Source organism: Sorghum bicolor, chromosome 5, assembly GCF_000003195.3.
Source record: "Sorghum bicolor cultivar BTx623 chromosome 5, Sorghum_bicolor_NCBIv3, whole genome shotgun sequence".
Lineage (NCBI taxonomy): Eukaryota > Viridiplantae > Streptophyta > Magnoliopsida > Poales > Poaceae > Sorghum > Sorghum bicolor.
Window position 1 is genome coordinate 71,343,663 of NC_012874.2, and position 24,770 is coordinate 71,368,432.

Consider the following 24,770-nt stretch of genomic DNA (forward strand, 5'->3'; position numbering starts at 1 on the left):
AACAGAATCCAAAACAAAATTACCCAACGTCCTAGAGTCCCAGACTCAAATAAACCAGCAACAGCGAACTATCTAACAGAACTTAAACAGAGAAAGCAAAAGATATCTTCTAGGCGCAGGTCACCATCTTGTCAAGCCTTCCTTTAGCTTTACCAACCAGCCATCTTTGCTCCATCCTTCTTTGCCATCTTGATCCACTGCTTCAAAAATCCAAATGTTTTATAAGCTACTTGTTTAGGTGTTTTGATCACAATGTTAGGAAAAACTAGATCATTCCAAGTTTTCTACGGGGACCACCCAATTGCCGCCATGACCCACCAACATAAACCTATATGATACCCTCCACTATTTTTGATAATGTTATGAAAGCAATTGATAGAAAAGGGAGCTCGCTCCTAGCCTAAACTATCCCTGACCCAGCACCACAATGTTACTGCTATTGGGCATTTGAAAAGCAAGTGTTCAACTGACTCCTCTTTTAAGCAGAATTTGCAATCTTTGGAGCAATCATTAGAGCCAACCCAATTTCTCCTCTTCAGCTGTTGAGTTGTATGGATCCTGTCATGCCATGCCATCCATAAAAATATTTGCACTTTCAAGGGTATTTTGGTGTTCCAAAATTCCATCATCCTAGTGTCAATGAGACCTCCGAATGTGAGCCTATATATACTTATCGTAGAAAATTTGCCTGACTGTTCAAGTTTCCAGCTGACTCCATCATCCTCATCTGATAGCTGTACAAATTCCAGTTTTCCCATCTTCTCCCTCCGATCCACTCAACCATCTCAGCTGCCCCAAAGCATCTTCTACAACTAAGATTCCAATCAGCTTCTCCAGAAAACTGAACTGATATATCCTGATCATGACAGATCTTATAAATTTTGGGAAAACACACCAAGAGTGGACACTCCTCTAGCAATACATCTTTCCAAAATCTGGTTTGTTTGCCACTTCTAACTATATGTCTTTTTCCTTTCTCGTACCATTTCTCGGCGGCATGCAAACCATACCAAAATTGCGAGCTACCTGCATATTTACTTTTACAAAAACCTGCTCCTCTTAAGTATTTCTCCGCAACAGGTTCATGCACATCTCCACTTTCTAATCTAAAAATCTATTTGCAAAGCAGCCCGGTACTCATGGCTCTGGTATCCATAAATCCCAGACGCCAAAATCTTTTGGTTTATCTAAAGCTTTCCACTTGATCATGTGGTATTTTTTCTTATTGCCAACACCTTCCCAAAAGAATTTCCCTCTAGTAGTATCAAATCTTTGATGGGTCCCTTCATACAACCAATAGAAGCCCATTGTGTGCATATATAGGAATACTAGTGAAACTGGAGTTGATCAGGATACATATTTACCCCCATAGGATAAATGCCCACACTTCCACGTTTGTACTCTTTTTCTATCTTCATAGCTGAATCACTCAGTTCAATCTTACTTAGTCTCCTGTCATTTATAGGTAAGCCTAGGTATTTCATAGGGAATGTGCCCAGCTTGCAGTTGAAATTATCTGCCACTTTCTGTCCCTCCTCCACTGTCAAACCCACTGAGAACACTTTGCTCTTAGCATAGTTGATCTTCATCCCAGACAATTCTTCATAATAGAACAGTAGAAACTTAAGATTGGCTATGTCTATATTAGAATATAGACAACCCAAGATTGGCATGTGCCTATGTGCCCATCATGAGCCTCCTCATATTCCAATCGCGGGAGATCAGTTCTTGATGACATTGCAGTCATCTGTAATAAACTAATTAATCGATCATCAACTAACAATTATTGGATCTTTAGGTCAACGTTTCTCTCTTCTTACTCACATGGCTTGCCAACCCAACTGATCTAGCAGCAACTACTGGTTCACATGCCCGATTTTCTACCTTATGAGGAACATGCTTGCAAAACAAAACTTATGTTTTGGTCACATAAAAGTCACAATCCCAATGCAAGAAACAGTAGGGGCCATCACTTCAATAATTTGCCTTAGGTGTAATAATCAGGCCTAAAAGTGGCTGATGCTGATGCTGATTTATTGTGAAAGAAAAACATTGTTGGCTGACCGTAAAATCCTAAGTGATAAGTTTAAGCGAACAGGACTTATCTAGTTAAGAGGGAGGTTATCCAAATTTGAGTTCTCGTCAACTCAGATTTATGTGCATATTTTCTTTTCAATGGAAATGGTTAATCACATATATTTGTTTGCTTGGGATACGCTTTGTCTTGTACAAATAAATTCTAAAACAATATATTGGTGTTGTACAAATATGATTTTTTGCACAAGCTGTGGCCTTGAGTTTTGTGAGACAAATTAAACAAGCTTCAAGTGGATGATGCGCTTGGTCATGCCTCAATAAAAGTTCGTTGCATCTCGCCCATCATGCTTAGCGTGTGACGAATTAAACAGCTTCTGATAAGTAAAATATAGTGTCTCACCCATCGTGCTTACTATTAATAATCATGCAATTAGCTCAAGATTGACGACTGAAAACTTGGCCATTAAATGCCCTAACAGTTCATTAAACTTTGAACCTCCAGTCCTCCAATCCAGCTGCAAATATATGGAGACTCATTGACTGATATGAATGTAGGGAGACAACATGTGTGTCATATACGACAGATCTAGACCGAGCACGTCGCCGATGGCCCTGTCCGATGCGGGTGGTCAGCGCGAGCCCAAATGGTTTGTAATGCATGCAAATCAATGGTGATGATTATCACCAATGGCTTAGATCAAATTGGTGGTTAAAGTGCTGGCAAGGATGATAAATTATGTAGTAGTGTGCCCATGGGCCATGTCAGCTGCCTGTGCCTATGTTCCCTTCGTGAAGGTCCTCATATTCCAACCGCGCGCGGAAGAACATTCTTAATTATGTTGCAGTCATCTGTAATAAACTAATTAATCGATCATATCAACAGTTATTGGGACTTTAGGTCAACGTGTCTCTCTTCCAACCACTACTGGAATCGCACGCTTTGCCGCTTTGCCTAGTGTCTAGGGCACTCGGCAAATGGCACAAAACACTCGGCAAACCGTTTGCCGAGTACCACACTCGACAAAGCGGAGACGACAAAAAAGATGACGGCAAAGCAGGCTTTGTCGAGTGTCACAAACAAACACTAGGAAAAATGGAAACTTTGCCTAGTGTCTGCGCACAACACTAGGCAAAATTATCACTTTGCCGAGTGTGAGAGGGAACACTCGGCAAAGCCTAACGGCACGTTAGCCACCTTTGGCTGACAAGTGTCTTTGCCGAGTGTATCACTTTGCCTAGTGTCGGACACTAGGTAAAGGGCTGGTTTGCCGAGTTTCAGTATTTGCCTAGTGTTTAGCACTAGGCAAACTATCGATTTACCGTGTGCTTTCTTTTGCCGAGGGCGACTCTCGGCAAACCACTCCTTTGTCGAGTGTCCGATAAATTGCACTAGGCAAAGTGTGCGACATTAGGCAAAGAATGAATCTTCGGTAAACGTTCATCCGATTCGAATCAAGCGAACGATCCGACGCGGATGCAATTTCTATTTTAGAAATAAACAAATTCCACAACTTTCCATATTCGGTAAGCAGATATTTTATTTAATTTTTTGCAGATGCGTGATCTCGTTTTCTTTTCGCGCGCGTGTACACGAACCTGTCATTCTGTTTTCTCTCGCACATAACTTACACAAACTAAGTTACACAACATAGTTGAAAAATTAAGTTAAGCGTGCTAAGTTATAGAACATTCTCTTTAGATTTCATCAGCATTTTTCTTTTTATTTGAGAAACTAATCATAAATAACTCTATACAGTAAGTTAATCAAATAAGTTACGTTACATACACATAAAAATACATAACTCGAACAATAAGTTAACCAAATAAGTTACATAGCATATACATGAAAAGATAGGTTACATACATAACTATATACAATAAGTTAATCAAATAAGTAGACAATATACAAATAAAAACACAAGTTAGATACATAACTCTGTATAATAAGTTAATCAAATAACTTAGATAGCATACACATGAAAAAGGCAGATTACATACATAACTTTGTATAATATAAATTAATCAACTAAGTTATATAGCATACACACAAAACAAATGTTAGATACATATAACTCTGTACAATAAGTTAATCAAATAATTTGATAGCATACACACATGAAAACACAAGTTAGATATATAACTTTGTATAATAAGTTAATTAACTAAATTAGGTAGCACACATATGAAAAACATGTTATAAGCATAACTTTATATAATTTATAGTCATAAGATTAAGTAAAACAAGATGAAGAGAAAAAGTGAAAGAAGGAATCAAAATAGTGAAAAGAAAATTAATTGGTTAATATATAAAAGAATAAAAATATAAAGGAAAAAGAAGAAAATATATAAAAAAGATAAAGATGAATGCACTTGTGGCAGCGCATGTTCGGTGGAGGAATAAATGTGACGCACCTATAATAGCACACGTCTGTCTCGGGATCGTTCGATCAAACAGAAAGGAGTGAACGCTCGTGGGAATGGATTTGTGCTTGCCAACCCAATTGATGTGGCAGGAGGTACTGGTTCACATCCTCTATTCGCTACCTTGTGAGAATCAGGCTAGCGGGACAAAAATTATGTTTTGGTCATATAATTAAAGTTCGCAAATCCCAATGCAAGAAACAGTAGGAGCCATGACTTCACTAATATGCCGTAGGATGTGATAATCAAACTCAACTAGCTAGTAGACTAGTAAGGTAGGAGGTGTAGTTATGCACCCAAATATATCCAGATTAATTTGAGTTCTCGTCAACTCAGATTTAAGTGCCTATTTTCTTTTCAGTGGAAACCGTCTAGTTCATCTTCATTGATAGAATATATTCATATATCTACATGCCTGTAACACCCAAAAATTGGATTTTCAAATAATAGGAATTAATTGATTTATTTGAGTATTTTTTTTTGTGAGCATTTAAACCTAGCTAATAAAATTAGTTTGTGGGGAATAAAATTCATCATAAGGCTAGCAACATGCTTTTGCATTCATGCTGAGACATATTTTATTTTGTGCTTTCAAAATTCTTTTTGGAAAGGCTTTGGAAAAAGAAACAGAAAAGAAATAAAAAAAAAACAACAGCCGAACCCCTGCAGCCCCGCTAGCGCGGCCCACCTGCGGCCAGGCAGCCCAGCGCGCGCGCCTCCTTCCCCCTCCCTGGCTGACGCGCGTGCCCCACATGTCAGCAGCGCCTTCGTTCTTCTCCTCAGCGTGGACGAGCCGGTTTCGGCCGGGAAAATTTCCCAGCGCCGAACCGAATCCGGGTAAGCACGATTTCTTACCAAATCGGCTAAACGGCGCCTATATAAGCCCCTAGGTCAACCCCGCGTCCTGCGTGTGCATTTTAATCGCGAAACCAAGCTCCAGCCGCCCTAGACTTCGCGAAATCGGACCTCGCCGGAGCAGCACGCTTTCCGCACGCCGCGAGCCGTTTTCGTCATCTCTCGGACCCAACCAAGCGCTTAGAAGAGATCGTGGTGAGCTCCTCTTCATCCCGGAGTTTTTCTTTCTCGAAACGGTGCTCGGAAACGAGAAGTCACTGTGCGCCGACGAGCTTCCGGTGGCGCGCCGGAGCTGGAAACCGGCCGGGCTGTGCTGAAAGGCGTTTACAGAAATTACATAACTGCCACTGATTTGGTTTTGCTCATAAAATATTCATTTTAACTCCGTTTTTGCCCATTCAAATTGCGTTAGGTTCGTAATTACATGCTCTACATGTTAGAAATATTAGTTTACTGTTTTGAAACTTTTTATTTCTGCAGTAGCATTTAATTAATTATTTACCTATAGGAAATCTTAGAAAATTCATAACTTCACCGTTTTAATTCCGATTTTCGTGAACTTTACGTTTGTGTGATCGTAGCGCTGCGTAGAATATTTTGATAAACTTTTATATTTGTTTTACCACTGTTTGGTGTAATGTTCTAATTATACCTTGTTTGCTTTGTGTATGATTGTCTCCATTGGATTGCGTGTTGTTGATTGATGTTTGGGAATAGACGGTGAGCTGTACGTTGGTGATCAAGACCAAGCTTTTGAAGACCAGCGGGCTCAGGAGAGCTTTGGTCAAGGCAAGTATAACTTGGGATCATCCTTGTTACTTATTCACTTATAAATACACATATATATCATATGCATGCTTTTACCTTGTCGACCTTAGCAAAATCATAGATGATTGTTACCTGGATTCCTTGCTACCTACTTGATATGCATTTGGTGTAGATGTGCTAGTGCTTGATATAATCCATGATCTTGTAAGATGATTAATAGCTATGCAATGAACGTTATAAGATGACAAATAACTATATGAGATCTTGTCTGTAAGTGATCACCGGGACAACAGTGCAACCATGAGGGCTATAATGGCTCTGGCTTTAGCTCAGTATGGAGACCTTTTCTAGCTTGTTAGCGGTTACCCGAAAGGGCGCTAGAGGGGCTGAACCGACACGGGTATAGTGCGAGCCCCTGTCCCTATGTGTATAGGCTGCGCGTCATTGTGCCATTCGGAAGGGGGGTATCTATATCTGCTCGCAAAGGAAACCTTGCGGCCCTAACATGTTAGACGAACTTTTGAAAGGCTTCATAGTGATCCCTGCCGACCTTCCTTGGTAGTGGGTTAAGAGGTCGACGGGCCTCGGGCGAAAGGGTAAATCATGACTCATGGGTAAAGATGTACAACCTCTGCAGAGTGTAAAACTGGTATACTAGCCGTGCTCACGGTTATGAGCGGCCTTGGGGGTTCTTGCTGCGCCGACGATGAGCTTGTTAAGTTGTTATGTTCATTTGATTATCGTTTATGCTATGAGATTAATTATGCTTACACTTGATCATGGGATGAATGGATTATATATGCTACCTTGACAATTGTTATTTAACTATGAATATGCTATCCACCATTAAAAGCTAAATGCAGTCAAACCAGTGTCAGCTATTTGAGCCTCATGAACCCCTGGTTATACTTGTTGAGTACGATATGTGCTCACTCTTGCAATTTCCCAACACCTCAGGATATGATAATGAAGATGACTGGAATGAGGACTACCGTTATGAGTACTAGGTTTGGAGTCAACCAGTCAACAGTGTCCCTGTGTGGAGCTTCCGTCGAGAGCGTTGTTTACTTTATGCTATCATTTATGTATAAGACTATGTGGTTTTATTATATTCCGCTATGTAATAAACACTGCAATGGTACATTTGAGATTTGTCTACTTATTTGTGCGACTATTCCTGGGGCACATATGAGTCTTTTATGCATCCTATTTTGTTCTTAAAATATGGGTGTGACAAATTGGTATCAGAGCTTTGTTGACTGTAGGACGCAAACCTAGTTAGCAAAAGGTCAAAAACTTAGGTCCTTATTTTACTTACTTCATGCTTCCCACTATGGTCTTGTTATTTGCTAAAAATTTATGCTTCTCTATCTTGCTCTATTGTGAAATTATTGCATCCATCTGATCTATGTCTAAAAACTTTTTGTAGATGCCGCCTCGTACCCGCAGTGCTGCACGCATGGCTGCTGAGGAGTACCGTGCCATGTTCAACCTAGGAGGACAACGTGTGGATGGAGTTCCTGAGCTGGAAGATGAGGAATCAAGGGTGGAAGCTCAGGAGGAAGGGCCTGAAGATGAGGAGATGCAAGATCCACCTCCATCACAGTCTGCTAATGCAAGGATGGGATGGACTACTGAGCTGTGGATTCCAGAGGCAGATCCCAAGGCTTTCTTCCATGAGAATTTGGTGTTGACATTGAAACACCATTACCCGGATTTGCAGGCCACACTGGAGTATAACTGCACTGAGCACAAACACCCGCTGAAGAGATCACTTTGGGTTGCAGAGCTGATAGTCAAGACACTGGATGCCACCAAGGGGATTCGAAAGGTGGAATCAAAACACCTCGCTCGAATCAGCCGGGACACGATGAGAGAGAGCATGGCAGATGCAGCTTACCAGGCATTGATCTTTTACCGTGGTAGACGCTTTGAGGATGTTCAGTACAATGCAACATACCACTATCCTCGCTTTGTACCAGAGAAGATGACTTGGGCCATAGAAGTTGCAGATGCTTCACAACCAAAGCTTCAAGCACAAGTGGAGTTGACTTATGAGCTGACACTCAAGGTGATAGAGTTGGAGAATGAACTACACCGTGAGAGGAAGCTGCTGGAGAAAGAGCAAAGGGAAGCGGATGACCTTCGAGCGGAGTTAGGCCGCCCCAAACTTCATAAGAGGCTGCATGTTGAACCCATCTTGAAGGATGCTGCACCCGAAGAATAGAAAAGAACCCATATGTAATAGTAACGTTAGTAGTTGCGAGTTATTTAGAGTCTTTTGCTAGTGTGGTGTGAACTTGGTGTGCTTGCTGATTTGTTATTATGAATATGTGTGATTTGGATTTTTGTAATGAGTGCTGGGAATTTGTGGGCATGTCCACAAGTTCTCTAATTAAGAACCTTAAGTAAGAACATGAATAAATAGTAGTTTGGGGTCATATCCTGTTTCTGTCTTTTGCTGTTTTCTGGACCAGTCTGCAATGATTCTGGAATAAATCAAATTCTGCTCGTGCAATGTTCATCAAATTTTTCTGGGAAAAAGTAGACTTTCATATATTTCCAATGCCGCAAGAATGACCATATTATCTATTATGAGCTGTGAGTTATGACTGTTTAAAGTTGAGGTTTCTGCGCAGTCTGGAATTCTGGAACAGTTTCGGTTGTACCCAGTTTTTGGTTAATCTCACGTTGGAATCTGGTGATATGATCTAAATGAAAGTTGTAGACAATTTCTTTATCTTTCCAACGGTGTACAGTATGTATCCTTTTGAATTCTGGAACTCGAGATATTACTGATTTTCTGACCTGCTGACGTTGGATGTTACCCAGAAAATTTCAGATTCGGTTAACTCTTGTAATTGTCATGTTGGGCATTACTAAGATGTGTTTATATACCTTGGAATGCAGATGGCAGCAAGAGGAAGAGGCAGAGGCAGAGGCCGTGGCAATGGCAATGACAATGGTAATGGTGGCAATGCCCCAATCACCGTGGAGGAACTCATGCAAACCCAAAATCAGATGATGCACGTTTTCATGCAGCACCTGCAGCAACAACCTCCACCAACACCACCACCTGTTCATGTGAGGGACAAGCGTGGAGAGTTTATGAAGGGAAGACCTCCGGTATTTACACACTCAGCTGATCCCATGGAGGCAGATGATTGGTTACGTGCTGTGGAGAGGCAGCTAAACATAGCACAGTGCAATGACTTGGAGAAGGTGTTGTATGCTTCTGGACAGCTTCAAGGTGCAGCTCAGACATGGTGGGAGTCGTATCAAGCTGCTCGCCCCAACAATGCTTCTCCTGTCACATGGCTGGAATTCTGTAGGGACTTCAGAGCTCGACATATAAATGAAGGAGTGATGGAGCTCAAACAAGAAGAATTCAGATCACTCAGGATGGGCTCCATGACTGTGGCAGAATATCATGACACATTTGAACAGTTGGCTCGCTATGCTCCGAATGATGTCAGGGAAGATGCTGATAAGCAGCGTCTATTCATGAAGGGCTTGTACTATGAACTCAGGTTGCAGTTGGCTGGAAACACCTATCCTACCTTCCAGGCTCTTGTGAATCGTGCTATCGTGCTTGATAATATGCGGAAGGGTCAGGATAAGAAGAGAAGGATGCTGGCACAAGGTTCTGGGAGCAACAACCGTCAGCGTTTCAGTTCTCATCAAGGTCATCAGCAGAGGTTCCAGGGACTAGTTAGTCAGTGGAACCGCAACCAACAACCCCAGCGTTTCCAGAATCAGTCACAGAGTGGGAACCAACGTCCTCCATTCCAACAACGTAACCATAATCAACAGCAGCATGGCCAGCAGGCACCTCGCCCAGGGAACCCAAATGCCAACTCCACAAAAAGAAGTGCCTCTAACACTCCTACCAGGTGTTTCCGTTGTGGGAAGGAAGGACATATGTCCTATGATTGCCCAGAGAAGTTTAATCCGCAGTACAACGACCGGAGATCCACTCCTAATTCAGCAAAGGTGAACAACGTGGCAGCAGAAACTGTTCAGGAGGGACCCGAAATCATGATGGGTACGTTCAGCATCAACTCTATCCCTGCTACAGTTTTATTTGATTCTGGAGCTTCGCATACATTCATATCACAAGCATTTGTTAGAGTTCATAGCCTTCCACTAGTTGCAATGAAAACTCCTATGCTAGTTAATTCACCGGGTGGGACTATACCAGTTTCTTTATGTTGCCCCTCGGCAAGTCTTTCGTTAAGGGGGGTAGATTTTCCTATCAGTCCCATGGTTATGAGAACTTCAGGCATAGATGTGATCTTGGGTTTGGATTGGATGAAGCAACATGAAACAAATATTAATTGCAAAGAGAGAGTAGTGGCTCTGACAACACCAAAGGGAGAACGAATCAGTGTTAATGTAACAGTGCAAGCACCACTCACAGCCAAGGTGAACCAACTGAATGAAGATGTTGATCCTCAGAATTTGGTAGTGGATGAGTTTCCGGATGTCTTTCCAGATGAATTGCCAGGTATGCCACCTGACCGAGACATTGAATTTATTATTGAATTACTACCTGGTACTGCACCCATAGCTAAAAGACCATATAGAATGGGGGTTAATGAACTAGAAGAACTTAAGAAACAAATTAAGGAATTGCAAGATAAAGGGTTCATTCGTCCTAGTTCATCACCATGGGGTGCACCAGTTATCTTTGTTGATAAGAAGGATGGTAGTCAGAGGATGTGTGTTGATTATCGGTCACTTAATGAGGTCACTATCAAGAATAAATATCCCTTGCCTAGGATCGATGACTTATTTGATCAGTTAAGAGGTGCTTGTGTGTTCTCTAAGATTGATTTGCGTTCCGGTTATCATCAATTGAAGATTCGGAATTCAGATATACCAAAGACAGCTTTCACAACAAGGTATGGGTTATATGAGTATACAGTTATGTCCTTTGGTTTGACCAACGCACCAGCTTACTTTATGTACATGATGAATAAAGTATTTATGGAGTATCTTGATAAGTTTGTGGTGGTCTTTATTGATGATATTCTGGTATTCTCTAAAACCAAGGAAGAACATGCTGAACATCTGAGATTGGTCTTACAGAAACTTAGAGAACATAAGTTGTATGCTAAGCGTAGTAAATGTGAGTTTTGGTTGGAGGAAGTTTCTTTTCTTGGTCATGTTGTCTCTAATGGTGGTATTGCAGTGGATCCTAGTAAGGTGAGAGATGTGTTGAATTGGAAACCACCTACTGATGTAAGTGAAATACGCAGTTTTCTTGGTTTGGCTGGTTATTATCGTAGATTCATTGAAGGGTTCTCAAAACTTGCAAAGCCTATGACAGCTCTGTTAGAGAAGAATGCTAAGTTTGTATGGTCTGATAAGTGTCAAGCTAGTTTTGAGGAGTTCAAGAAGAGATTGACTACTGCACCTGTGTTGGTTTTGCCAGATCTGAGTAAGAGTTTCTCTATCTATTGTGATGCTTCTCGTCTGGGTTTGGGTTGTGTTCTCATGCAAGAAGGTAGAGTTGTTGCTTATGCATCTAGACAATTGAGGAAACATGAACTGAATTATCCTACTCATGATTTGGAGTTAGCAGCTGTGGTTCATGCATTGAAGATTTGGAGACACTATTTGATTGGGCATAAGAGTGACATATACACTGATCATAAGAGTTTGAAGTATATCTTCACCCAGACAGATCTGAATTTGAGGCAACGAAGATGGTTGGAACTGATAAAGGATTATGACTTGGAAGTGCGTTATCATCCTGGAAAGGCGAACGTCGTAGCTGATGCACTTAGCAGAAAGAAATATGCTAATGAGCTACAGGCGACACCTGAATCTGAGGAGTTGTGTGCTGAATTTGCACATTTGAACTTGGGAATTGTAGTGAATGCTATGGAAATTGAGGTCACTCCTATTCTAGAGGAAGAGATATTGAAAGGACAATTGGAAGATGAGAAACTAAAGGAGATAGCACAGAATGTGGCATTAGGCAAAGCACCAGGATTCAGAATAGATGACAATGGTGTATTGTGGTTTGGAAAAAGGATATGTGTTCCGGAAGTGAAGGCTATTCGTGATACGATTCTGAGAGAGGCTCATGAGTCAGCATATTCCATTCACCCTGGTAGCACCAAGATGTATCTAGATCTGAGGCAGAAGTACTGGTGGTATGGTTTAAAGAGAGATGTAGCTGAGTATGTTGCTTTGTGTGATACTTGTCAGCGAGTGAAAGCTGAACATCAGAGGCCAGCTGGACTGTTGCAACCAATGAAGATTCCGGAATGGAAGTGGGAAGAAGTGGGTATGGATTTTATAGTGGGATTACCACGTACACAAAGAGGGTATGATTCAATATGGGTGATAGTGGATCGTTTAACCAAAGTTGCTCATTTCATACCTGTCAAAACTTCATATAGTGGAGACCGGCTGGCAGAGTTATACATGGAAAGAATTGTTTGTTTGCATGGAGTACCTAAGAAGATTGTGTCAGATAGGGGTACTCAATTCACATCTCACTTTTGGAAAGCAGTGCATGATTCCTTGGGAACAAAGTTGAATTTCAGTACAGCGTATCATCCACAGACAGATGGACAGACCGAGAGGATAAATCAGATATTGGAGGATATGTTGAGAGCTTGTGCCTTGCAGTATGGGACTAGTTGGGACAAGAGTTTGCCATATGCAGAATTCTCCTACAACAACAGCTATCAGCAAAGTCTTAAGATGGCACCGTTCGAGGCACTGTATGGTCGGAAGTGCAGAACACCCTTGTTTTGGAATCAGACAGGAGAAACTCAGGTGTTTGGGACAGATGTGCTTAGACATGCAGAACAACAAGTGCGGACCATTCGGGATAACTTGAGAGTTGCTCAATCTCGTCAGAAAAGCTATGCAGATACGCGTAGGAGAGAGTTGGCTTTTGAAGTAGGTGATTATGTCTATCTGAAAGTGTCACCTATACGGAGTGTGAAGAGGTTTAATATGAAGGGAAAGCTAGCTCCAAGGTATGTTGGTCCGTTTAAAGTATTAGAAAGGCGTGGAGAAGTAGCATATCGGTTGGAATTGCCTGGAAGTTTGTCAGGTGTGCACGATGTGTTCCATGTGTCACAACTTAAGAAGTGTTTGCGTGTACTTGAGGAGCAACTACCATTAGAAGAACTCTCTGTTAAAGGTGACCTCACTTATGAAGAGTATCCGGTCAAAATATTGGAGACAGCTGAGAGAGTCACCAGAAGTCGGGTCATCAGAATGTGCAAAGTACAGTGGAATCGGCATTCGGAAGCAGAGGCAACTTGGGAAAGAGAGGATGATCTGAGGAAATCATACTCATATCTATTCGAGTAAGCACCGTTCAATCTCGAGGACGAGATTCTTTTAAGGGGGGTAGAGTTTGTAACACCCAAAAATTGGATTTTCAAATAATAGGAATTAATTGATTTATTTGAGTATTTTTTTTTGTGAGCATTTAAACCTAGCTAATAAAATTAGTTTGTGGGGAATAAAATTCATCATAAGGCTAGCAACATGCTTTTGCATTCATGCTGAGACATATTTTATTTTGTGCTTTCAAAATTCTTTTTGGAAAGGCTTTGGAAAAAGAAACAGAAAAGAAATAAAAAAAAAACAACAGCCGAACCCCTGCAGCCCCGCTAGCGCGGCCCACCTGCGGCCAGGCAGCCCAGCGCGCGCCTCCTTCCCCCTCCCTGGCTGACGCGCGTGCCCCACATGTCAGCAGCGCCTTCGTTCTTCTCCTCAGCGTGGACGAGCCGGTTTCGGCCGGGCGGTAAGCACGATTTCTTACCAAATCGGCTAAACGGCGCCTATATAAGCCCCTAGGTCAACCCCGCGTCCTGCGTGTGCATTTTAATCGCGAAACCAAGCTCCAGCCGCCCTAGACTTCGCGAAATCGGACCTCGCCGGAGCAGCACGCTTTCCGCACGCCGCGAGCCGTTTTCGTCATCTCTCGGACCCAACCAAGCGCTTAGAAGAGATCGTGGTGAGCTCCTCTTCATCCCGGAGTTTTTCTTTCTCGAAACGGTGCTCGGAAACGAGAAGTCACTGTGCGCCGACGAGCTTCCGGTGGCGCCCATGGCGCGCCACCGTGCCGGAGCTGGAAACCGGCCGGGCTGTGCTGAAAGGCGTTTACAGAAATTACATAACTGCCACTGATTTGGTTTTGCTCATAAAATATTCATTTTAACTCCGTTTTTGCCCATTCAAATTGCGTTAGGTTCGTAATTACATGCTCTACATGTTAGAAATATTAGTTTACTGTTTTGAAACTTTTTATTTCTGCAGTAGCATTTAATTAATTATTTACCTATAGGAAATCTTAGAAAATTCATAACTTCACCGTTTTAATTCCGATTTTCGTGAACTTTACGTTTGTGTGATCGTAGCGCTGCGTAGAATATTTTGATAAACTTTTATATTTGTTTTACCACTGTTTGGTGTAATGTTCTAATTATACCTTGTTTGCTTTGTGTATGATTGTCTCCATTGGATTGCGTGTTGTTGATTGATGTTTGGGAATAGACGGTGAGCTGTACGTTGGTGATCAAGACCAAGCTTTTGAAGACCAGCGGGCTCAGGAGAGCTTTGGTCAAGGCAAGTATAACTTGGGATCATCCTTGTTACTTATTCACTTATAAATACACATATATATCATATGCATGCTTTTACCTTGTCGACCTTAGCAAAATCATAGATGATTGTTACCTGGATTCCTTGCTACCTACTTGATATGCATTTGGTGTAGATGTGCTAGTGCTTGATATAATCCATGATCTTGTAAGATGATTAATAGCTATGCAATGAACGTTATAAGATGACAAATAACTATATGAGATCTTGTCTGTAAGTGATCACCGGGACAACAGTGCAACCATGAGGGCTATAATGGCTCTGGCTTTAGCTCAGTATGGAGACCTTTTCTAGCTTGTTAGCGGTTACCCGAAAGGGCGCTAGAGGGGCTGAACCGACACGGGTATAGTGCGAGCCCCTGTCCCTATGTGTATAGGCTGCGCGTCATTGTGCCATTCGGAAGGGGGGTATCTATATCTGCTCGCAAAGGAAACCTTGCGGCCCTAACATGTTAGACGAACTTTTGAAAGGCTTCATAGTGATCCCTGCCGACCTTCCTTGGTAGTGGGTTAAGAGGTCGACGGGCCTCGGGCGAAAGGGTAAATCATGACTCATGGGTAAAGATGTACAACCTCTGCAGAGTGTAAAACTGGTATACTAGCCGTGCTCACGGTTATGAGCGGCCTTGGGGGTTCTTGCTGCGCCGACGATGAGCTTGTTAAGTTGTTATGTTCATTTGATTATCGTTTATGCTATGAGATTAATTATGCTTACACTTGATCATGGGATGAATGGATTATATATGCTACCTTGACAATTGTTATTTAACTATGAATATGCTATCCACCATTAAAAGCTAAATGCAGTCAAACCAGTGTCAGCTATTTGAGCCTCATGAACCCCTGGTTATACTTGTTGAGTACGATATGTGCTCACTCTTGCAATTTCCCAACACCTCAGGATATGATAATGAAGATGACTGGAATGAGGACTACCGTTATGAGTACTAGGTTTGGAGTCAACCAGTCAACAGTGTCCCTGTGTGGAGCTTCCGTCGAGAGCGTTGTTTACTTTATGCTATCATTTATGTATAAGACTATGTGGTTTTATTATATTCCGCTATGTAATAAACACTGCAATGGTACATTTGAGATTTGTCTACTTATTTGTGCGACTATTCCTGGGGCACATATGAGTCTTTTATGCATCCTATTTTGTTCTTAAAATATGGGTGTGACAATGCCTTAAACATGATAAATCATATTTGTTTGCTTGGGTTATGCTTTGAATTGTACAAATAAATTCTAAAACAATATATTGGTGTTGTACAAAATAGGATTGTTTTTTTCACAAGCTGTGGCCTTGAGTTTTTTGGGACAAATTATACAAGATGGCAGTGGATAACGGGCTTGGTCATGCCTCAATCGAAGTTCGTTGAATCTCGCCCATCATGCTTAACGCGTGAAGAATAAAAAAACTCTAGTAGATGTAGAATAGTTTGATGATTCTTTCTGATAAGTACAATATAGTATCTCTCCCATGCATCATGCTTATACTATTTATAATCGCGCAATTAGCTCGAGATCGACGACTGAAAACCGGACGACAACCAGTCATTAAATTCCCCAACAGGTTGATCCCTGGTGGATCGCAGAGACAGGCCCAAATATTACAATGTCAAACTGTAGCTATGATGCGGTTTAGATATAGCTAATTTTAACTGTAGAGTGAGACCAGCAAAGCACCGCTGCACTGGCCTCATCACGAGAGATGTTGATGAGGGCTGCGACCTCCAGTACTCCAATCCAGCTGCGAATATATGGAGACTCAATGACGGATATGAACGTACGATGTGCGACATATACACAGGCAGATCTAGATCAAGCGCGTCGCCAATGGCCCAGCCCGACATGGGTGGTATAGCTTGCCTCTCTTAACATGGGTGGTATAGCTTGCAGTGACAGATGCTCCCCAGCATAGCACAACACTGCCATCCAAATGGACTCGCGGCAACCATATGGCCACTTGCGCGCTCTTCCCCAATGTTTTTTTTTTGTTTTTTCCTTCTCTGTTATTTTTTTTAAGATTGGGTCTTTTACTGTCTTTTCATTAAAGGAAAGGCCATAAGAAAAGCTGGAACATGGACACAAAGGACAACCATGTAATCCTAGGATTACCGGTGGAATCCTGAAGACACAAACAAACAACATGAATAAGTGGGGGACTACCACCTCAACACACCAACGACTATGCCTGCCAAAGAAAAATACATCCATGCAAAGGTCGCCAATAGAGGGTGGGTGAAGCCGTGGTGGCAAAGCATCCACCAATAGAAAGCTCGGCCTTCATCCACAAGCAACTAGGTAGCCACTGTGGAGGGCAGAGGATCCATCCGCAGCGACCAGGAAGCCTCTGCAAAGGAGAAGGCGACCATGTCAGCCAGCGACCAGGTAGCCACTGCGAAGAAAACTGATAGCATCTGCCAATGACCAGGTAGCCATTGCGAAGAAGACGACATCTCCGCCAGCTACAAATAGCCACTGCAAAGAAATAGACAACTGCAGACCAAAGCGAAGATGAGCTTGAAGCACAGGCAGGCATAGCACACGATGGAGCAGCAAAAGTAGCGGAAGGCGTGCTGCATAAGTGCTCTAGCGATACCTCTAGGAAGGAAATCAACATCCATAGACGCCAACATCGCTGGAGAAGCACTTGAGTAGGTCTTGCAACCCAAACCTGCCTCGGAACAATATAATCATCTACGACACCTTTAGGAAGGTAAATGGCGTAGGTCGCGCCAGTGTCGCTGGCCTAGTTCTAGGTGGAACCAGGTAGGGGTTTGCACCTAGAAGTTGTATCCATGAGAGCAGGCCCCATGTCACCCACAATGGCAGCACGACACCAACAAAATGGGCATGAAAAGCACAACAACCTCCACGCCACTAGAGGACTGGCCAGTAGCCCACCGTTCATGCCCCCGCCCTTACCTAAGGAGGTCTAGCAAAGGAGTTGAAGAAGGACGGTGGCTCCGGCGAGAGGGAGCCAGATACGACGATGGAGAGGCTAGATTGGGTCATACGGTCCCCATGCACCAAGCCGGAGTGGGAGGAGGTAGTGCCAGTCACCTAGGCCACCGTCCTCCCACAGTTGAGAGGGCCTAGCCACGCATGCACCCTGCCCGCTCCACTGTACAGGAAGGAAAAGAGGGGAGGGGAAGCCGACCAAGGCATCTACACCCGCACGAGCACGGGTCAAGGATGGGGTGACGTGGGCTAGTCCTGGCCACCCGCAGGTTGCTGCCTGGCGACACCTGGCCAGCCAAAGCTGTCGAGAGCAGCCCCTGCCACATGATCTTTTGAAGCCGGCCGCCAAGCATGGATTTGGAGGGGAGGTTGGATCTAGCCCTGGGCAGCTCGGATCTGGCCTATCGGCTACCCGATCGGAGAAGCTTGGGAAGAAGGGGTGAAGGAGTAGACACCATGTTGATCTTTTTGAGGCCACCACAGGTCGCCACTGCCGCATGCGGAGGGTGGCGGCGGTGGATGAGGAAGAAGTGGGGGGGGGGAGGGGGACTCTGGATCGGCGCCGGTGAGCACCCCTAAGTGGCACGAATTGGGCGACGCAGAGGGTAGTGGGTGGAAGGCAACCTCTTCCTCCTTCTCTGTTTTGTTCTCACGGTGGCCTAATTGGTGTGTCGAGACACACAAGCCCTTCAATGCTCCATGTCGTCATTATATATGTCCAAACCAACAGGCCATCACGGTGAACAGGACCTACGTATTACTACTTTTCAATTGTTTTTCTATATTTTTTTGCAACAAAACATGCATCACATGTACCTGTCAATAGTTGAGCCGAACAACATCAGTAGAAGGTCTGGCTCCAGCATGGACTGCATGGTGTTACAAGCTACTTATATATATATTGATCTGGCTGGATATGAGGTTTACAAATATCTTGATTGTTGGTGTTGGGTGGCCTGGTAGCATAAACGAGTCAACCACTTTGCACGGCTCTGGCGTTTTATAGTCTGATAAGTGAGAGGCTGAACGGCACCAAGGTGAATGCCCCAATGTAGTCAGCCTCGCCTCCGACTTCCAATCTCCTATCCCTACGCTCTTCGCAGCCCCAGTAGGATCAAGGATCCTATCATCAGTTGAGCCGAACGACATCAGCCGAAGGTCTGGCTCCACTAGGAGAAGAACTACGTACAACATGGACTGCATGGTGTTGCAAGCTGATTACATATATTGATCTGACTGGATACAAGGTTTACATACATCATGACTGATGTTGTCAACCAATTTGCACAGCTCTGTCCTTTTCATTCATTGTCTAAGAAAGAAATGTGAGAGGCTGAAGGAAAGCAAGGTGGAGGCATCAATATCCAAGTGCCTCTTCATTACATAATTCTTCAGTCCTTGGCCCAAGTTGCTAACTGATTAGTAACATTCGACTGCCTTGTCCACAAATTGGAGGTCAAAATAAGTCAATTCCCGAAGACGAAGAACTTGATGATGCATGAAAGCAAAAAAAGGAGAGAAGAAAAACCCAAGGGTCACCATAGTTTTGGGAAGAAATGGTTGTTCTAAGAAGTAGAACAGTGTTTGTTGTTTTTTCCTTCAATCTAATATTGAAAGGCCATATCACAGACCAGAGCAAACTCTAGGTTGAACCATCAAACATTTAGAAATAAATATATATTCAGCTAAAAGGAAATTAAGATTGTAGATACAATCAGAGCCACCAGGCCATTTATTCTTTAATCATGTAGGCATCATGAAGCTCTAAAAGGAAGTCGACAATTGTTCTATTATATTTGATCACCTTTAGTGCCCAACAAACTTGAGAAATACCATTCTAGATAGAACAAACACTCGAATCTATCCAAATAAGCAGGAACAAGTAGAATTAGTTGCTGCTCTCTTTGATTCAGGTCTTAAAGATCGAGGAATTAGTTCACTTTCTAATTGGCACCAGCTCTTATAGGGTGTTTGGTTTTAGAAATTAAAATATTCTCAATGAGATGATGCGTCAACTCATTTTAGTCCACAAATCAAACAAAAATATGAGCAATGACAAGACCATGAACTAACACGTTCCTAAAACTAAACACCCTGTCTGTTCCTCCTCCAAATTTCTCTTGGGCTAGGGGATGCCATTAGTTGTACTTTAGTATCATAAGAGCAATAAGTTACTACACATTGCTTATATTGAAATAGAACAAGAGCAAGATTTAATATTTTGGAATTTAAATCTGAACACGTAATTATTCTCAACAAATTCACTTTATATTATTTAGCACTAATTCATGAGGGTGTCCCTAATATATATAAACAAATGTGTATGGAAATTGAAGGCACCTTTAAATATCTAGATTTTTCTACGGTACCAACAAAGAATAATCTTTAAATATCTAGATTTTTCTACGGTACCAACAAAGCAACCTTCTGCGCTGTTTTCAAAATATGGATGTGTTAGGAACTGGTTCATAAAAGTCCAAATGAGGATGACCTTAGTGGAGGTTCTGCAATCTGTATCGGTGAATTGGTGTCATCAAATTCTGTCGTTAGCCAGGTTGTTAGGGGCAGGCGAACATTGATGCTGCCTATAAGGGTTGGAGCTAAAGTATGTCCTCATCCTCATGGTGACTGTGGCCATTAATAAGCCCAAGTTGCCGCGGCCACAACAAATCGCCCATATCAGACGCTGATTTGCAGCGCTCTCTCCGTTGCTACGAGATACAGATCCTATTGAACCTTGATCCTCTGTGTGTTGTTTTTATATTTTGTGTTCGATTTGTTGTCTGGTTAAGTTTGGTTTTTAATCAATTTAGTGCCGATTTATTTAGTTACCTATATACTCTTGACCCTCGGTCTAGTCTACGACGAGGGAACTCTTATGGTTTGGAAAATTGCATGATTCGTCATGTCGAAAGCCGGGTGGACTCACCCTGCCCCGATGTGGACTCCGTTTCGGCATAGGAGCCATTGCCAAAAAAGTTTGACAGACGAGGTGTTGTACCTTGAATTAGATCGATCTTTGTCTCTATCGGAAGCACATAAGATTAGCTAGAAGGAGGCCAGACGAAAATTTAATTTGAAAATTTGCCATTTTAGTATTAAGGTAAAGATTAGGAGTATATAGATTATTGGCAGACAAAATTACCCGATGGACTGAAATTTTAACAATTATATATTAGGGAAAGATAATATACACAAGTTTTGTGTGTTGTAGATGTACAACTAAAATATGCATCTAGATCTTCAGATTATTCACCTTTATGATTTCTGGTCTCTAGAAATTTCTAGAAGGTTCAATTTTTGAAGAGGTTAGGATACTATTGCTACTCACTCAAATAAACCCTAATGATGTGACAATGCCATTGTGTCCCCGAGACCATGACGAGTGGGCCTGGTGTCATGTCGTTGGCACAAGCAACTCTTGCCAATGCAAAGTGAAGTGCATGCATGAGTGATGAAAGTTGCATGGCGGCGCCATGCGTGCCGATGAGAAGCAAATGCATGCGTTTACTGCGACTTAACCACCACCATTCCCGATCCACCTCCTCCCTCTTTTATACCTGCCGTCACTCTCCAACAGTTCCATCGATCTCCCCCAGCAGCCATGGCCATCATGCCATCGTCGTCGTCCTGGACGACGCTACGAGCTCTGACGATGACCTTGGCTCTCGCCACCGTCGCCGCTGCTGCTGCTTCCCGTCAGCCGTCGCCGGGAGCATCCACCACCACCAACCTGACCCTCCACAACCTGTGCCCGTACCCAGTCTGGCCGCTGGTGACCGCCAACTCAGGAGTGCCCTCGATCCCGACCGACGCCGACGGCGAGCCGGCGGGACGTCTGGACGGCAACGGCGACGGCCTGGCGACACTGGCGTTCCCGCCGGGGGCGTGGTCAGGCCGCGTGGTGGCGCGAACGGGGTGCACCGGGGACGACGAGGAAGACGCGTACGGCGACGACGGCCCGCTGGTCCCGTTCCGGTGCGCGACGGGCGACGCGCCGCCGGTGACGGTGGCGCAGGTGAGCGTGGGCGGGCCGGGCGGCGCCGCGGCGTACAGCGTGAGCCTGGTGGACGGCTTCAACGTGGCCGTCGTAGTGACGCCGCACGGGCTGCCGCCGCCGCCGCCGGAGGGTGCCCGGCGCGGGCGGCGGTGCCCCACGCTGGGATGCGCCGTGGACCTCGCCGCCGAGTGCCCACCGCGCGCCCGCGCGCCTGGAGGAGGGTGCGGCGCCGGCGCGTCCGAGGCGGCGCTGTTCAAGCACCTGTGCCCCGATACGAGGACCAACGCCACGGACGTCGAGGTCTCGCCGCAGGACTGCGTCGACCCCGGCGAGATCAAGGTCGTCTTCTGCCCCAAGCCTGACAGCGTCGTCGCCGGCCACCTCTAGCGCGCGTCCGTGGCCATGCATGGCCGGCTCTCGGGTCGTCTCCACATGCACCATGCATGCATGCATGCATGCTCCGTTACTACGTGAGACGTGCACTTATGTCTCACTGAATAAAAGTGATTAGTGCTGCAATTAGTCGTCGTGACAGTTGTTACTGGGTTACTGTAGCAGTAGTATTAGCTAGCTTGGTACTAATTATGTAGTCGTACGTGTGATTAGTCGATGGATCTTTTAAGTATCTTGGCCACAAATGAGAAACTGTGACAGGAGAAGATGATGGAAGCATCGAAGATTTTGCAGGAGACCGAGCTGTTGAGTTCCAAGCACAAGGAGACAGGAAGGCACAAGAACGTTCCCATCAATGGCATCCGACGGCAAGACAACAAGAGCTGAGAGATCTCCTCGTAACCATCGCCGCCGAGGCTTGGCCGCTTGCGATCCCGGCCTCTCAAATCTACCGACCATAACGCCATGCCGCCGCGGGGCCTCTACCTCTAGTAGCTTAGATCCACCGCCACCGCCGCCGACACACCATGTCGCTGTCGTGGCTGACGAGCAGCAACGCGTACAAGTCGCCGGCGTTCATCGCGCTGGTGAGCGCGCTGTGCGTGGCCGTGGTGCTGCTGCTGCACCAATGCGTCCTCGTCAACTGCTGCCACGGCGGCGCCGCCGCCGCCGACCGCGACCGGCGCCGACGCAGGCAGCAGCACCACCAGCGGCACGTCGTCGGCGTGGTCACCACGACCACGTCAACCGACGCGCGGCGGCGCCAGCAGGACGGCAACGACGACGACGTCAGCGTGGAGGTGAGCGCGACGTCGCGCACGCACCTCGTCGCCGCGGCGGTGGTGTGCCGGTACCGCAAGGAGGAGGCCTGGAAGGAGACGACGTGCCCGGTGTGCCTGGCCGACTTCGACGACGGCGAGGCCGTGCGGGTGCTCCCCGAGTGCATGCACTACTTCCACGCCGAGTGCATCGACACCTGGCTCCGCGGCAGCACCAGCTGCCCGATGTGCCGCGCCGAGACCACGCCGTCGCCCACGCCGACACCTAGCTCGGCGTCCGTGCGCCACCACCTCGAGCTCTCCGTCTCGCTCGAGGAGATCCTCGTCAGATCGTAGCAGCTCCCGGACCATTTCCTCGGAGCAACAATGGCGTAGGCTGCGGCTGGAAGCGTAGCGAGAAACAGAGCAACGGGAGGAGGAGGAGGGAGGCGAAGCAGAGTGCTGCTTGCTCTGCTTCGTTTGCATGCTTGGAAGCAGAGCATGGCGGGGATTTCTTCCATTTTTGGATATAGCACAGAAAGATTTTAAAATTAGGTGGAAATATTTTTATTTCTCTTGATTGATCTCAAATTAATTTTGGATGTTCTTGATTTATAATAGTATGTTTTTGCTAAATCATGAAAACTTAGCAAGATTATACTTTGTTAGTACCGTAGAAAAATCTAGATATTTAAAGGTGCCTTCAGTTTCCATACACATTTGTTTATATTAGGGACACCCTCATGAAGTTGTGCTAAATAATACAAAGTGAATTTGTTGAGAATAATTACGCGTTTAGATTTAAATTCCAAAAAATTGAATTTTGCTCTTATTCTATTTCAAATGTTAGCAATGTGTCATAACTTAACGCTCTTATGACACTAACATACAACCAATGACATCCCCTACGCCAAGAAAAATTTGGAGGAACAGACAGGGTGTTTGGTTTCAGGAACGCGTTAGTTCATGGTCTTGTCATTGCTCATATTTTTGTTTTATTTGTGGACTAGAATGTGTTGATGCATCATCAACTCATTCAAGCACATTTGACAGATGAATTTATGACGCACCATATCATCGAGAGTATTTTAATTCCTAAAACCAATAAAATCCTATTTAACTTTTATAAGGCGAGAGTCCTGGATTTCCATTGAACTTGTATTAACCTTCATAGGACATTAGACAATAAATGTTACTAAAGCATATTATAAGGCTACTAAATCCTCAATTTATAAATGTTACACAATCCCTACTTAGAGATGCTAGCCTCTCCATCTATAGTCACTTTTCAAAACACTCCACCATTTCCAATGGGTATTTACAAATTTTCTATAATGAATACAAACACCTAATTTTCATCCAAAAACCACAGTACAATGTTCCATCTCAATATGTGTGTCACTAAAGCAGAATAACTCGGTCTTATGAATGCTTATTTGTAGACTTGATACTCGCTAAAATGGACAAATACTAATTTTATGTCATGACCTTGCTTTAGATCATGGTATAGTAGTAGAAACGTATAATTTGCATACTGTAAAATAGATAAGTCACCATCAATGGTATGTGACACTGTTAAAGATGAGACGTGGAAAAGAACCTCATAAACATATTGCAAAAGCTTGGTAACATCACCATAGTAGCATTTATCGAAATGTTTTTTTAGATTCAGATAAATGTGGGATATGTCGAAGTTCCTCTAGACTCATCAAGAGTAAAGGAAGTCATCTCACGTTCCTCTAGTCACTGCGAGTGATCTCAGCGGCACTATCTGAATTGTTAAATTGTATAGTGATATCGACATCCTTTTCTTTGTCAACTCTGTTGTATATGAGGAGCCCAACAATAAAAAAGTCTTCATATAATGTTTAGTTTATTGTTCCAACATTTGACCAAATTCCAACAATTTACCTGCTTATTTCCTGTTTCCATATC

The 24,770-nt window shown here is 44.0% G+C and overlaps 1 protein-coding gene across 1 annotated transcript; it reads left to right on the forward strand.

Annotated features, from left to right (window-relative positions):
- LOC8086022 lies at positions 21,289-23,439 on the forward strand. Its single transcript, XM_002450000.2, has 2 exons — positions 21,289-22,070; positions 22,631-23,439. Exons 1-2 carry the CDS (start codon positions 21,289-21,291, stop codon positions 23,190-23,192), a joined length of 1,344 nt encoding a protein of 447 aa, XP_002450045.2. The 3' UTR covers positions 23,193-23,439.